Consider the following 14,195-nt stretch of genomic DNA (forward strand, 5'->3'; position numbering starts at 1 on the left):
ACGGGTATGAGCCACTGAAAGCTTATGCTCCTGGAGCAGGAGTATATCCAAGCGACCAATCACTGCTGGTTGAAGTTCCTGTCTCAAGATGAGCTTCCTAGGACCACGGGTGCCAGAAGAATGAAACCCGTTCACGTTCCAGGAGACAAGGTGTAAGCTCATGATGAGGACTGGTAGGCTGCGAACAACTGTCTGCTCGCGGCCGAGGTCGAGGAAGAGGCTGAAGTTCGGAATGAAGGCGCTGACGCTTCTGTGAGGGCTTGGAGGGGGAGGCGGGGTCATCCTGCCCATTCTTCAAAACTTTTAGTAAGGGCGTGAGGCCTTTGGTGCCATGGACAAACGCTTTCTCGAGCCAACTTGATATCTCTGAAGTAGTCATCCCGTAAAAGGCGCGAAGTTTCTGTGGTGTCCAGGCTCTGACATGCTGGGGGAGGGGCCACGATAGAGGGGGCCTGAGGATCACAATCAGTCTGAAACGCTTGGTGGCGCATCGCCACCGCAGGCGCACGTCACCCTCGGACCACTGAGTCTCGAGAAGCTGTCCACCCGTCGGGCCTATCCAGATCTGAGTGTGCGTCTGCTCTCTGAGAGCCTCCCAGACCGAGTCGTCTGTCCAAGTCTCGGTGCTGTCGCTGAGAAAAGTGAAAGCAAAGCTGGGGCCATCCCTCGGGGCCAAGGCTGCGATCTTCCCATCCGCCCCTTTACGGAGCAAGAAGATACTGATGTCGAGGCAAGCTGGGAAGGTCTCGAGGTCGGCCACATCCAAGTAATCCCAGGGACCGGACCTGTAGAAGTCGCGAGGAAGCTCTCTCTCCTGGAGCTGAGGCCCGCCAGAATTTGCAACTGAGGGGGTCGGGCTAGCTGACAAGGAAGGCTGCTCCAGGGGTGGTGCAGTCTCTGGGTGTCCTGCTTGGGGTGAGTGAGGGGAAGGAGGCTGTGGGGTAGGCGACACAGACTCCACGGAAGCAACTAGCGGGGGGGGCGGAGGTGGGAGAGTGGGGGCTTCTCGCGGCTGAGAAACCACCGGTGAAGCTGGCACTGCGGAAGAGCTGAGAGAGGCGGGGGAGGAGGGATGGGACTGGGGCTGGGACTGGGGCTGAAGAGGAAAAGGCGGGGGCTGAGGAGGGAGAGGCGGGGGCTGATGCTGCGGGTCGGAAGAAGGGGACTGCGGCTGGGGTAGGGGCTGGGGCTAGGTGGGGGGGAGCTGGGGATCGGGAGAGAGGGGGACCTGAGGCTGCGGAGGGCGGGTTACAGCCGAAGAAGAAGCTCTCCCTGGACCCTGGGGCGGCTGCCTGTCAGGTCTGTGAGGCGCTGCTGCCGGCTGAGTAACATCTACCTCCTTGCCTTTGTCAGAAGGCTTCTTATTCTTTCCTCTTTTCCTTCTGACCTCGGTCCAGCCGCCAGCCACCTCTGGACTGGACTCCGGCTGCCTCTGCTCTTCCTGACGTGGCTGCCTGGCCACGAGGCTATGCTGCGCCAATAGTGGGCAAAAGTATGAGGCTGGAGAAGGGTGGGCGGAAGGTTTTATAGGCTCTGGTAAATCCTTGCTTTTGGAAAGTGGGACTTTCTAGAAGCTACCTTGATTTAGCCACCCTCCCTTAATTTAGAGGGCTCTTGCTTTTAGGGTTGCAATGCACTCCAAAAGTTCGTCCAGCCAAGTCCTAGGCGTAGACAGCTGCCAGTGTTCAGACTTCATCCTGTTCCTTACATCGCCTCCCCTAAATCCCTCGTTGCGACACCTAGCCTGTCCTAGGGATTCGCAACAGCCCCCTACCTTGATTGTCCAATCCTGGACTCTTAGCTAGCTCTAGGATTGGGATGTCCCCTCTGAGCCATAGGCTGAGCTGCTGGCACACTGGCACATCTCCCAACTAGATCCCTAGCAGCCTGGCATCCCGTACCACCAGGTGGCGCCTTCAAGGGCCCTGGATCTATTGCTGGGCCTTGGGCTGCGCTATAGGCAGGTGCGCGTCCACAACACGATCCAGGATCCAGATCAGCAAGGAAGAGCTAACCTTGCTTTGACTTGCGTGACTGAAAATCGAACCCCTGGGCTCCTTATATAGGCTTGAGCCCAGTGTTGCTATAAATAGCAGAACCTTAACTTGTCCGTGCCCTTGCAACTTAACCCGAGAATATCCTGCCTGGCCCCTAGCCTCCCCAGCCTACCTGAGCTAGTCATGTGTGCCTAAAGCACACATCAGATACGGTCCATGCACATGACACCTAGTCCATCCTTTCATAGACATGGGTAGGGTGCATGATATGATCATCTCCAATGGCAAGGAGTAGTGGCCCTCCTTCGGTGGGCTCACATGCTTCCCACATGGAGGAGGAGCCAGTGTAGGGATTATCTCATGGGGTTTGATGCCTTTGCCTCTCACATCACAAACTTCTCCATCCTCCCACCCCCACTTGGAGCTGACCATACCTATCTATCTTTTACCTTATCCATCACACTCCCACCCCCAAGCACATCCACCCCACATACAACACCTATTCGGAGATCCACTTTGATCACAAACTAGCCCCCATCTATGCCGCCTGCCTCTCTACTTTGCTTGTTGATAGTGATGATATTCCCCTACTAGAGGATGTCAACCGCTCCCTCCATGATGCTGCACTCCAAATCCTTCCCACATACCACTAGTAATACCCGCATGTTCTGCAATAGGAGATGAGTGCATTTCTTGTAAGACCAGCAGTCGGTACTTTGAATCTGGAACCAAATAAATTCTATCCTTGCACCACAACAGCCCATTATGCAGCTTAAATTCAGCATGCCCTTGGCTCGATGGCCTCTGTAACTCCACGAATATGGAAGCTGCCTTAGAATCCTGCATGTATTCTTCCTGAATACCATGAATCCACTCCTGGTAGATGGTAGAAATGGTAGACAAACTACAAGCCCACATACGGGATAAGGCATCTGCAACCACGTTTTCTTTCCCTTTCCTATACTCGATGTCAAAATCATAAGACTGAACCTTAGCCAGCCACCTCTTCTCCTTCATTGACAAGTTGGGCTGCATAAGGAACTACCTGAGTGTCCTATGATCTGTCTTAACCTTGATTTTACTACCGTACAGGTAGTGGTGCCATTTTTTGAAAGCATGGAGGATAGCTAACATTTCGTGATCATACACATGATAATCTAGTTCCTTGGCATCCAATTTCCTGCTTTCAAAAGCAATTACCCCGTGTTCTAGTCTTAGCACAGCCCCTAATCCTTTGCCACTGGCATCTGCCTCCACAATGAAAGTACGTGAAAAATCAGGGCATACCAACACAGGAGCATGAGTGAGGGCGAATTTCATGTCTTCAAAGCTGTGCTGTGCATCTGTAGACCACATAAAAGCATCCTTCTTCAAAAGGTTTGTTAGAGGGGCTGCCCTCTTGGCAAACATGCGAATAAAGTGCCTATAGAAGGAATCAAGACCTAGAAATCCCCTCAACTGAGTAGGGTTGCGTGGCTGCGGCCAATCCTCAATGCATTTCACCTTTGTAGGATCCACTCGAATGCCATCCTTGCTCACAATGTGACCAAGATACTCAACCTCTTGTGCCATAAAAGTGCATTTGCTGGCTTTAGCATAAAGCTGATGCAACCTCCAAATTTCCAGCACATGTTTGACATGTCTGATGTGCTCTTGCTTATCCTTGCTGTAAATGAGGATGTCATCAAAAAATACCAGCACTTTGAAAAGGAGAGGCTGCAAAATCTTGTTCATGAGTGCCTGGAAGGTAGCTGGTGCATTGGTCAATCCAAAAGGCATCACCTTGAACTCGTACAGTCCCCTCTCTATGCCAAAGGCTGTCTTGTGCTCATCCCCAGCTTTCATTCTAATCTGATGATAGCCGGACCTCAAATCAATCTTAGTGAAAAATTGAGCACCCTTGAGTTCATCCAACAGGTCATCTATCCTGGGGATTGGAAACTTGTTTTTGATGGTGACCTTATTCAAGTCTCTGTAGTCAATGCACATACGGTAAGAACCATCCTCCTTTTTCACCAGGAGCATAGGGGATGCAAAAGGAGAAGTGCTATGAGTGGTGAAACTCTTCTGAAATAAGTCCCTCACTTGAGTTGCCACTTTTTCCCGTTCTACCTTAGAGAGTGGGTATGGGGCCTTATTGATTGGCTTACTGCTAGGTTCCAGGACTATGGCATGATCTACATCTCTTCTCGGAGGCAACTGTGATGGCAAATCAGCAAACACAATGGCAAACTCTAAGAGCAATCTCTGCATATCACAATCATCAACACAGGGAGGGCCACCCTCTTTAGTTACTGACACATTTAATGCATATATGACGCTGCCCCTCTTGAGCTGTTTGGCCAACTGCTTTGCTGAAATGACCTTCAATTTAGGAGCTGCAATACCTTGCAATGTAACTGATCCATCCCTGTGGACAAAGCTGAGAGTTAAGGCATTGAAATCCATGCTGATTTTGCCTAGTGATCGCAACCAATCACAGCCCAGGATAACATCTATTGGGCCCATGTCAAGTGCCAAGAGAACACCTGCAAATGTATAGTCATCAGAGAACTTAATCCTTGCATCTTGGCAACAAGATCTACTGATCATATGCTGTCCATTGGCCACTTCTACTCTCAGCCCATGATCTATCTCAGTAGCAATCAGTCCAACCCTCTGTAAGATCTTGCAGTTAACAAAACTGTGGGTGCTACTGCTGTCCACTAACACATGCACAATCCTGCCATTAATCATCCCCGTTAATCTGATAGTATCAGCACTTTTAGCACCCATGAGGGCATGCATGGAAATAGTATAAAGTGTTGGCTGGGCATCCCAATAAACCTCATCCTCGTTCACAAGAGCATTACCACCTGCGTCTTCACGTGCATAAAAAGGTATTGCATCCTGATGCTCCACAGAAAAGAGTGTTGGCCTACGGCCTCTCATGCCACCGATGGGCATAATCTCATACGAATGCGAAACATGAGTGTCATGCTCAGTATCACCACCAGGATCAAAAGGAAAGTCAGTGCCCTTTGTCTGCGTCATGTGTATTGAGATGTATCCAAAGAACCTATGGGCATCAAACAAATCCTCGTCATCTGAGAGGTACCGTTGTAGGGAGGAAGAAGAGAAAGGGGAAAAAGCGTCAGAGGGGGAGGCGGAGTGAGGGGGGGTAAGGACGGAAGAGGAAAGAGGAAGGCAGGGAGGACGGAAGGCGGAGAAGGAGGGGGGGGGGGACGAGAAGGCAAGGAGGGAGAGAAGGTGAGGGCAAGAGGCGAAGAGGAGGCGGGGGAAGGAAGAGGAAAGAGGAAGGCAGGGAGGAGGGAAGGCGGAGAAGGAGGAGGGGGGGGGACGAGAAGGCGAGGAGGGAGAGAAGGTGAGGGCAAGAGGCGAAGAGGAGGCAGGAGAAGGAAGCCAGCGGGGGGGAGAAGAGAAGGAAGCCATCGGGGGGGAGGAGAGAAGGAGGCGGAGAAGGCGGAGGGGGGAGGAGGTGGGGCCGGCAAGAGGCGGAGGTGGGGGCGGCAAGAGGTGGAGAAGGCGGAGGGGGGAGGTGGTAGAGGTGGCGGAAGGAGGCGGGAGGGGGCAGCAGGGGAGACGAGAGGAGCAGCGGGGAGGGGAGGAGGAGGGGGAGCGGGGAAGCGGAGAGGGGAGGCGGTGGGGAAGCGCGGGGAGACGAGGCGGGGAGGGTAGGCGAGGGGAGATGGGAAGGGGGGGCAGAGAGGTAGCGGAGGAGGTTGAGGGAGGAGGCGGCGAGGGGGAGCGAGGCGGAAGGGGCTGCGGGAAGGAGGAGATGGTGGGAGGGGGGCAGCGGGAGTAGCTAGGTGCTGCAGCTTTTGATCGGGCATTTTATGTCCAAGATTTATGCATCAGCACTTGACACTCAGGTTAGTCGGTTTGCGGAGTGTAAGGTATTCAGAGCTATAGGGCAGGCATGTCTTGGACAGATCATGCCACACTAGACCACATCTTCATATTGAGAGTTGTCATTGAGAAGTCTTGAGCATGGAAGTAGAGAGTTTATTGTTGCATTGTGGATTTTCGTAAAGCCTTTGATACAGTATCATGAGCCTAACTTTTCAGGCGACTCTTGGATTGAGGGTACAGCCAGGACATCGTTTGGACTGTCCTAACACGTTATGAGCGGGTATCAAGCAGAGTCAAGATGCCGACTAGGTGGACAAAGGAGATCACGAGCACCATTGGGGTCAAACAAGGTTGTCCTATTACCAAATTGACCTTGTTTGACCTATACATTGATGCGCTCCAGTCCATCATCTGACACTGTCAAGCATTGAAAAGGCCCCCATTTGTGGAGTGGGGGAGGAGCAGGTTAACCCTTAGGTGGTTCCCTGATCCCGATTTCACTATACGTAGATGATGTGGTTCTACTCTCCTATATGAGCCGAGTGAGTAAAAAAGAAGAGACTCGGTTCGTGGGTCTTGGAAGTGGGAGTGAAAGCACTAACATCACACTCTAGTCCGGCTAGTGCGGCATATCCTCTACTCAAAAGAGCCTGCATGGCTGGTCTCATCATGAAGATCCGGCTAGAGAAGAGGAACCCTAGGTATGTACAGGATGCAACAATCTCCATTGGTGCCCCCATCAGCTGTAAAATGCTCTCGTTATCGGCTGCCTGAGATGTGTTGATGACCATGACCTTGGTTTTACCAAGCTTTGACCTTCTAGAGTGCATCCAAGTGCCGCTGGAGCTAGAGGACATTCATTAAACATTTCATTTCTCTCACTATCCCTGTCCATTCCTTCCCTTATAGCTTCTGCTTTCCCCTTCTGCCTCCCACCTTACACTATATTCTTCCCCACTCCAAATCTGTCCATGCTCCTCTCTCATATTTCAGAGCTTCAACACTTATCTTAATATATAGATATAATATATTTTAAATTCAAATAAGCTTAAAATAGTTGTAGTTTGATGTTGGAATTTGGTAAATTTGAACAAGTTGAAGATGATTTCTCACTTTACGACACCAGGTAGCTGCGATGGAGAAGTTATTGGAGGAAATTAAGGGCTCTACTCTATCACGGAAGGCTATGCAAGATCTGGCTGAGAAGTTCAGGTATTTTTGCTTACCTTTTTCCTTGGATGCTTATAGAAAATGACACCTTATTTATTTGCAGACAAACATTACGTTTTAATGATTCTTGTCATGTTGTTGAGCTGGAATTCAGTTTAATGTTTTTCTATGGTATTAAGAAAGACCATCGAATTTTCACTACTCAGAATGCATAGCTTTCATGTTTGAATTAAGGAATTTGTTTGTTTTTTTCCCCGTCCATAGCTTGCAGCTTTGTAAACGGCGATGATCATGCAAATATAAGTCTCTTCCTGTTTCGCATCCTGTTTGTTTTCAAGGTAGAACAAATATAAGTCTTATCTTCTATGTGGACTACTTTTGCTTACTAGTGCTATCACCAATTATGATGAATTTGCTCCCCAACTTTGGAGCTTTGACAAAAACTCGGTATGAATGTCTTTATACAAATGTATGCTGGTGTGTGCGTGCACATGTGTCTTTGAGGAGGTAGTGCTGATGCTGTGCACTAATGTTGGGCCTGTATTTTGAGTGTGCCAATATGGCTTGTGACTACCATAAGGACGAAGAGGCCGATCTAAGAGTTGTTTCAAATCTAAGATTGTGAATTTATGCGGAAAAGTTTTAGAGACAGTAGGGCTTGACAATTCATTCTCCTTTTTTGTCCTCTATATAACCATGCTGAAGTTTTTCCAATCACAACCTCTAGACTCATTCTGTTTGCATATGGTAACTCCACGACAGGGTTTTCTCTTCAGATAGTTTTCTCTCAATTACTTTGGATAGATTCAAACCCAAAATTCTTCTGGACTCCTAAAGACTGCAGCAAACCTTCCTTTTGCATCTTGCACCAATCACTCAACTTTCAAAATGCAGGCTTTCTGGAAATTTTCTGAAGTTTTTGGTGGAAATACTTATAATTGGGCCAAAGGACTTCTACAACCAATTTTAACCTCTCCCAATTTAGATAAAGTATGCTCGACTTCCATTTTTAAATTTCTCTGCTGTGCAGATTGGGAGATAAACTTGATGTCTTTTTGTGCTAGCTTAGTAACTCGAAACTCTCGGTTACAATCCCTTAAGTTTTAAAATAGGATCCTAATGAACACAAAGCACAATTACTTTAATTCTTGTAATTCACTAGTCACTGACAAGGTCACCAGTCACTGACAAGGTTACATTACTATTGCCACCTCGCAAGTAGGTTACATTACTATTGCCACCTCGCAAGTCCTGCCTTGCAGACTTCAAAATTTCTTATGTTAAAAGTTGTATGTTACACAACGTTTTTGTACATGCTACAGCAATTGTTAGGAGTTCAAGGTATCCCAAGATAATTCTGTGTTTTTCAGTTAATACAAGCAGAGGTAATGAACAGAATGGAAGACGTTAATCAGCTGGCTGTATCTTCTATCCAAGTCCCCTTCCTTTGTGCTGCTTGGAAGTTGCATGAATGCAGAGGTGAAGTTTTGCAGATGGTCTAGCTCTAACATAAGATCATACTACCTTTTTCTTCAAGAAAATCATGCTACTATTCTTGAAGAACTCATGTATGAGTTCTTCAAGAATAGCTCATGCTCCTGTTGGCCGAGTAGTCACCTGTCTTGTTACAACTTAAAGTATTTACCAATGTTTGCAAAAAGATAAAGATAGAAGACTCACATTCACGAGATAGAAAATAGTAATTGAGCTAAAGTAACTTTCACCAAGAAATTGAAGTCTTCTCAGATGATCTGTATATTAGCGTGCTTGAGTTAGAAGCTTGATCTCTTGTTGTGCATGTCTTGCCCTACAAAAGCCTAGGATGTGTGGAGGTTTGCTTGTGATCTTTCTGTTTTTTACATGAATTACCCAGTTTGTTCAAAATGAGGTGTCACTTGGAATTTGAAGTTTCCTCTGTATGGATTATAGTATCAGACAAATCTTCTGGATTAAAATCTATAAAGCACATAATCTGATAAGCTACAGGTCTCTCCCCTAATATTGATGCAGTTTCTCTTCTGGAAATGCGTTCTGCCCTTCCCCTTAGTAATCCTAGTCTGGTCGCGAGATCTGTGGATCCTTGTTAAATTTTGATTGATTTCTCTGGTCCTCTCATGAGGTTCTGAGATTGCTAATTGTGGTTGCAGTAAAGCTCCAGAGCGTGGAGGAAAGATCCCCGTACAGTATAAGCAGGTATTCTTCACCTTCTGTCTATTACAGTCTGAGACCGATCTTACTTCCATAGAGTGCTTGTCCCTGCGTTTGCAACATATTGGAATCAACAGTGTAGAACATGCTTCATATGCATCAAATAATTCAAATAGGTACATTTGTATTTGTCATATGTGGGTGATCTACATATTAGGCCTGCTTCCTGCACATAAGATCCAGTCCTTTGTCAAAAGATGGTGAATTCTAAAGCCATGCAGTTTCCGGATGTGTGAACATTTCTCAAATTGCATCATCCATGTATATTACTAAAGTGTCATAATGTAGCATAATGAAGTGAGTGGCTGCTGCTGCTCTGTGCATGCTGTTTGCCTAACTGCTTCAAACATAGCAGGAGAGTTGAATAGAAAACTACAAAAATTTAAGTGCCCGCAAGTTACTTCACTCTGCCATCCACGGAGGGAATTCTAAGCCCCATGTAAATGCCCTGCAAATTCCATCTATGGTTCAAGAACTCTTCTGCAAGCTGCTCCAATGCTTCACCAGGTTGGTTTAACTTCTGATGAGTCAGCCCTCCTCAACCCTGCTCTCAAAGTGGGCTGACCATGATCTGTAGTAAGCTGAACAGTTTGCTGGCCTAAACTGACCCTATGTGATGCTCTCCTGTTGTGGCACATGGAAGGTAGGTCACCTGAGGTGCACACATGGGATATCTAAAATCTCTGCATTTGGATGTATGACATCTCAGATTTGGCCCTTTAGTTCATCTTGAGGAGAGCTACTTTAGATGGTGCACAGTCTTTTTTGTGCTCTCATTGATGCCACTCGCAGGACTAACCTGAGGAAACTGCTAATCTTAGTGGTCTCTTGAGGATAGGTAGCTTGGTAGCAATAAAATCTGAACTGTTTTTTGGGTGTTCTTTTGCTTAATTAACCAGATGTATGTCTCTTCCACTGTATTTGAACCAGAGCCAACCTTCCAGATGTACTTGCACCAGAGCCAACCTTTTCATCTCCTACACTCCTTGCTACCTCGATTTCTAGATCTGATTAGTTATGCGACTGTTGTGGTTAAACACAAAAGTCTACATCTTTGCTTACCATGGTGAACTGTTTTTATTTTTAAATGACTCTGTAGGAGTGATTCCTGTTGTAAATTTTTTAATTCCTCTCGAAGCATTCAGGAAAAAGAGTCTCCTATTCTCCTTCAAACCTATGATTTTACCACACTTTACACAAAGATCGAGCTGGAAAACCTGAAGTTTAGAATTAAAAAGCTAGTGGCTGGAGTTTTCAAGCTGCGATTTGACAAAGATAGATGCAAAGTGCTAAAAGTTGAGAAAACAGCCTTATGCTTTGACTTTTTGTGGCTAAAAAATAAAGATCATGACATAGGTTCTAAAAAGAAAAGATACACAAAGGTAGTAAGTGTAGAAGATGTTTGCTCTTGGATAGATTTTCTTTTAGATAATCTTTACATCACAATAGGTGATTCTTTGTTTTAACAAGTTATAGGAATCCCCATGGGCACTAATTGTGCCGTCTTTCTAGCAAACTTTTATCTTTTCAGCTATGAATTTGAGTTTATGCAATGTCTTATTTCTATCAATACCTGCCCTATCATTTTACATAAGCTTAGTCAAGTTAGGCGTTTTATAGATGATTTATTTGTACCAGATGTTCCTAACTTTCAAGAATTTATGTACAAAGACGCTAGAGCTTTTGGAGAAGGAATCTATCCTCGTGACTCTTGTGAACTGAACTGCACTTCAAGAGGGGATTCTTGTGTTTTCTTAGATCTTAGAATTTCTCAATCTACCATAGGATTAGAGGTTGATATATACGATAAACGTGAACAACCTGAATATAGTGGTTTACACATTATAAAAATGCCTCACATTGACTCAAACATTTCTGATTTGGCAAAATATGGAGTCATTTCTTCCCAATTCCATAGATTTTTCCACCTTTGTACAACTAAGGAGTCTTTTATCACTCAATGTAGTAATTTGATCACTTTACTATTACACAAGGGGTATAATCCAAGGAAAATAATGAAAAAAGCTCGCACATTAAACAAAAAGCAGGGAGCTGAATAGCCCATTTTTCTTTTAGTTTCAAAAGAGAGTTTGTTTGAGTATGCTTGTGCTTTCTAAGTTAGAAATGTATTTTTGCCTCTTTGTAGAAACGATAAATAAGTGTAAAGGGCCATTTAGCTTTTTATGTTTTAAATAAGAGAGAGAGAGAGAGATAGAGAGAGTTTCTAGTTTTTCGGAAGATTTTGTTTCTTGACTTGCTTGTTTATTTTTGCTTAGTCATCTGCTTCGTTTCTTCTTTATTTCTTGTTTTCATTCTCTTTTGTTTATTTGACGTATTTTAGTAAGCACTGGGTTTGCCCAAGAGACTCCGCGGGTCTTTAGAAACCCAGTGTAGCTGCTTATGCTTGGACATTGATGACGACATAAGTGTTGCTTTGCTTGCTAAGTATGTCTTCCTTTTGTTTTTCATAAAAGTTTTTGTTTACCTCTTTTTTCTTCTCTTTCATTTTCTCTTTTATTTTCTTTGTAGATTTTTGATCTTTAGAACAACAAAAATTCTAAATTTGTATGATTGGACTTATTCTAGTCTTACAAAGGTATATGTCTTTATTTAGAGTGGAACACCGTCATCAAAACCTGATTCCTATAGCCCTCCATAGAAAAACTTGTGGACGAAGAGGAAGTTTGCAGGACCAAAGTTGCTGCAATCTTTTATGCCACCATTTGGGATTACTGATTTCCTTGATGTGAACTCGAAGGAGGCGGCTGCAAAACCCTGTACAAACTTGCTCTGGAAACATTAGCCATGCGTAACATCACTACCTTTTTCAGGCGTGACATGGGTTCGGGCCACTTTCTCGGCTGATCCACTTTCTTGATCAGGCTTGCATCGGTATCTACTTATCAAGATGCGGTGACACAGAGAGACAGTACCGAGACAGATCACACAAAAGGAGATGACAGGGACATGGGAGGCTGAGCTATTCCAGATGCATGTCATAAAGTTCTATGCGTTCGAGTTGGCACCAGGACAGGTGGATTAGAGGAGAGAAGGAGACTAGGTGACATATGTCAGAGCAGCTTAGTGGGAAGAGGCGATGAGGAGCTATGGATCCAGAGCCATTGAGACCACACACACGGTAGAGATACACCATAGCATGCACGATGGAGGTCTGGCCTATCTTGGCTCTACTTAGAGGGGACTGTTAGATCCAAGGTATCACTCTTCAGATGGCCCACTGGATACAAAGATCGCGGACTACTGTGGCACCAGGATTGTAGTTGATCACATCTCCTTCCCTCTCTCTTGGGATTTTGAGTTATGAGCTCTAGCTAGTTGCGTGAGTTTCTTAGTATAGCACTGGCTCTAGCGACCTATGCTTGAGGCCATAGTGGCTTGTATGAGATACTATTTTGGCTGTAATTTGTCTCATAGGCCCGTGAGGCCTTTCGAAGGTGTTATATCTCTCTTTCTTTCTCAATCCATCAATCATTTGGCTCCATAGGTAAAGTTTGTCCAATCCACTTGAGTAGAGAAATACTTATGGCTGCCCCACATATAGATACCCTCCAACATGTGTATGTCTAGAAACTATGGACCTACATCCATTAGTCTCTGGGACCAAGCTCCTTCAGAGCTCCACTTAGGTCCAAATCTCGAATTCACCAAGGTCACTTGCAAACTTTCCTCTTTGTTGTAGCTCCCCAGTCTCTGACACATAGTCTTTAACTGTGTCAAACACCACCACCATATCCAACATCTTGTAACTTGGCCTGCACGGATCTGCGGTTGCTTTGTCAGCAACTTATCCTCATTAGAGACTTTGTCACCAATCTTTGTAGCCATCATGCAACATGGGCTGAATGACATTGCAATGAAGCTTCCATTTTTGATTGTTTATCACAACAAGCTAGATACCCTCATGAAGTACACTCTAGGCTAGCACACTTATGTAACTGACCTTAAACTCCAATCGCCGCCAAACTTGTCATGCTCTTACCCATGTGTAGTGCCTTGTCCTGATCTTCCATGGTGATAGCGGCTCTATCCTTGGCTCCACTGACTAAGCAACACGAAGTTGTCCTTCACTTTCACAAAATAAGCTGGACTTGTTGACGAGTCCTCTAGTTTTGACATGGACATGCTTACACGTTGTTGTATATCTAATCCTTATGGTTGCTAGTAGCTAGCACTTAGAAAACCTTTTGCTATTACCACATGTGCCTCCCTTGATCATGACTTTCTTTCCTTAGATTGGTCACTGGTCCCCTTTTTTAAAAAATCCGCGTGCTTCTTGTAGTCTGTCACAAGATGTCCAAGCTGATCACCTTAGTATCACTTCTTCTTACTTCTCCCAGTGTTAATTGTCCCTTGCCTCATCTAAAGAATGGTCCTTTTTCTTGGGCTTGCTGTTATATTGTAGGGCTTACCCTCACTTTTACCCTTCCCTTTGTCCGAAGCAGTAAATGTTGTCACTAGCTCCCTCATACTTCTTCTCCCGTGCTTTTTTTTGCAGCATCAACTTTGCCAACACCTCAAATGTAATTGGCTTCAACCATTCCAATGATTTTCAAACTTCCTAAGCTCTTAGGACCTGGTTGGAGCCGAGGGAGCTTCCAGTGAAGCTGAGTTTCTACAGAGATTACTGTCTTCGCATTTCGGAGGAGGGATTCATCACACCACCGGGGTACACTGAGCTTCATATGCCTCACTCACTACGGATCTCCATCGGACAGTTTCGGGTATCATCACACCGCCTCCGCATAGAGAGCGGCAGAGCAGAGGGGATTCCTAGGGAGCATCGCTTATGCATACTGTGCGATTGTCAGGAGGTTGAGTTGGAGGAGCATTTTATTTTCAGGTGCCCTATGAGATCCGAGGTCGCTACCACTGCCTCTTCAGAGACGGCTCTCGGATCCTTTCGAGATTCCTCGCCTACCCAGATCAGAGATGCCTCACGGCCTTCAT

The 14,195-nt window shown here is 45.8% G+C and overlaps 1 protein-coding gene across 3 annotated transcripts in view; it reads left to right on the forward strand.

The window, feature by feature from the left end:
• Positions 1 to 14,195, forward strand: part of LOC147901257 (protein SAWADEE HOMEODOMAIN HOMOLOG 2-like) — a 95,759-nt gene that overhangs the window by 22,851 nt on the left and 58,713 nt on the right. For all 3 annotated transcript variants that reach the window (XM_087375907.1, XM_087375905.1, XM_087375906.1), the window contains exons 2-3: positions 6,976 to 7,061; positions 9,167 to 9,212. In XM_087375907.1, coding sequence (XP_087232033.1) covers positions 6,976 to 7,061; positions 9,167 to 9,212 — 132 coding nt within the window. The remainder of the gene's footprint in view (positions 1 to 6,975; positions 7,062 to 9,166; positions 9,213 to 14,195) is intronic.

Source organism: Dipteris shenzhenensis, chromosome 6 (genome assembly GCF_047967505.1).
Source record: "Dipteris shenzhenensis isolate YYH24624 ecotype China chromosome 6, Dip_SZ_1.0, whole genome shotgun sequence".
In the NCBI taxonomy this organism is placed as follows: Eukaryota; Viridiplantae; Streptophyta; class Polypodiopsida; order Gleicheniales; family Dipteridaceae; genus Dipteris; species Dipteris shenzhenensis.